This window comes from Gavialis gangeticus, unplaced genomic scaffold, assembly GCF_001723915.1.
Source record: "Gavialis gangeticus isolate Ggan-Ray unplaced genomic scaffold, GavGan_comp1, whole genome shotgun sequence".
In the NCBI taxonomy this organism is placed as follows: Eukaryota; Metazoa; Chordata; order Crocodylia; family Gavialidae; genus Gavialis; species Gavialis gangeticus.
In genome coordinates this window covers 163,597,782-163,598,879 of record NW_017729024.1, presented here as the reverse complement: position 1 = coordinate 163,598,879, position 1,098 = coordinate 163,597,782, and the positions used below count along the sequence as shown (strand labels likewise).

General features: G+C 63.6%; 1 protein-coding gene across 1 annotated transcript in view; it reads right to left on the bottom strand.

Moving 5' to 3' along the window:
* Positions 1–259: 259 nt before the first annotated feature.
* LOC109297923 (unconventional myosin-X-like) overlaps positions 260–1,098 on the bottom strand; it is a 27,352-nt gene continuing 26,513 nt past the window's right edge. The window contains exon 9 of the mRNA XM_019518006.1: positions 260–680. Coding sequence (XP_019373551.1) covers positions 275–680 — 406 coding nt within the window. The 3' untranslated portion in view covers positions 260–274. The remainder of the gene's footprint in view (positions 681–1,098) is intronic.

The following is a 1,098-nucleotide window of genomic DNA, read 5'->3' as shown; positions in this document are numbered from 1 at the left end:
CTTACTGAGTTTTGGCAAGCCATTAAGGGCTGCATGACAGGCAGCCCAGGGCAGATAAATATTAATTTTCTAAATTTTTTAGGGGCCCCACAGGCCAGATAGAATGGCCTGGTGGGCTGCATCTGGCCCCTGGGCCACATTTTGCCCACCCCTGACCTGGACCCACAAGGGTGCTCAGCACAGAGACGGGAGGGAACCCGGGCAACCATCTGCCAGCCCAGTGCTCCACCCACTAGACCCCAGTGTCCCATGCCCAGCACCCAACCCTGCCCTGCTAGGCCTGTCTGGCGCCCATGGTCAGGAGAACACCTCCTGCCCGTCCTCCAGCCGGCCCCTGGCAGCCCCAGATACAGCATCTGCTTCCCACCCAAACAGCACCACCCTCCGCCCTGCCTGCTGTGCTGTACACGCCAGCACACACCCACGGACCCCACTGTGCCCAAGCCCACCAGAGCCCCAACGGCCCTTCTGGGCAGTGTCCAAAGCACCCTGACCAGGGTCTCCAGGCATGGCACTCAGCCCATGGCAGAATCTGCGTTAATGCCATCCCCAACCTAGTCCCAGCAGCGGGGCCAGGGTAGGCTTCATACCTATACGTCAGGGTGTAGCCTGGCCGGCTCTGGCTGATCCGGACCAGGAAGCAGCCCAGAGGCTTGTCCATCAGCAAGTTCTCTGCTTCCCTGAAAGCAAGAGGCACAGTGCCCTGAGCAGCGACCCCGTGCCAGGGGCCCCGGGCACTATCGCTCCCTGGAGCTGCCTGTCCTGGCCCCTGCTCCAGCCAGGGCATCCTCTGTGAGTCTGGGGGGACGTGGGACTCCATCTGCCTGGCTCAGGCATGGGTTTGCCATGCACCCACCCTGGTGTCAGAGAGGTGCAGTAGTGACCCCATCCCCCAGCAAGGCAGGGGCAGCTGAAAGCAGGACGAGGGGCTGGGGCTGCAGTCAGGGGGTGGCTCCGAGTCAGCTGCTCAGCGCAGGTGCTGGGGGATATCCCAGCTCTGCCCCCTCCCCTCTGCCTCCCTACAGGCCTCTGAGGGTTCAGTGGGAGGCCGCGCTCCCTATGGGTGCTGCAGACCTGGTGGGAGCACGAGCTGCCACG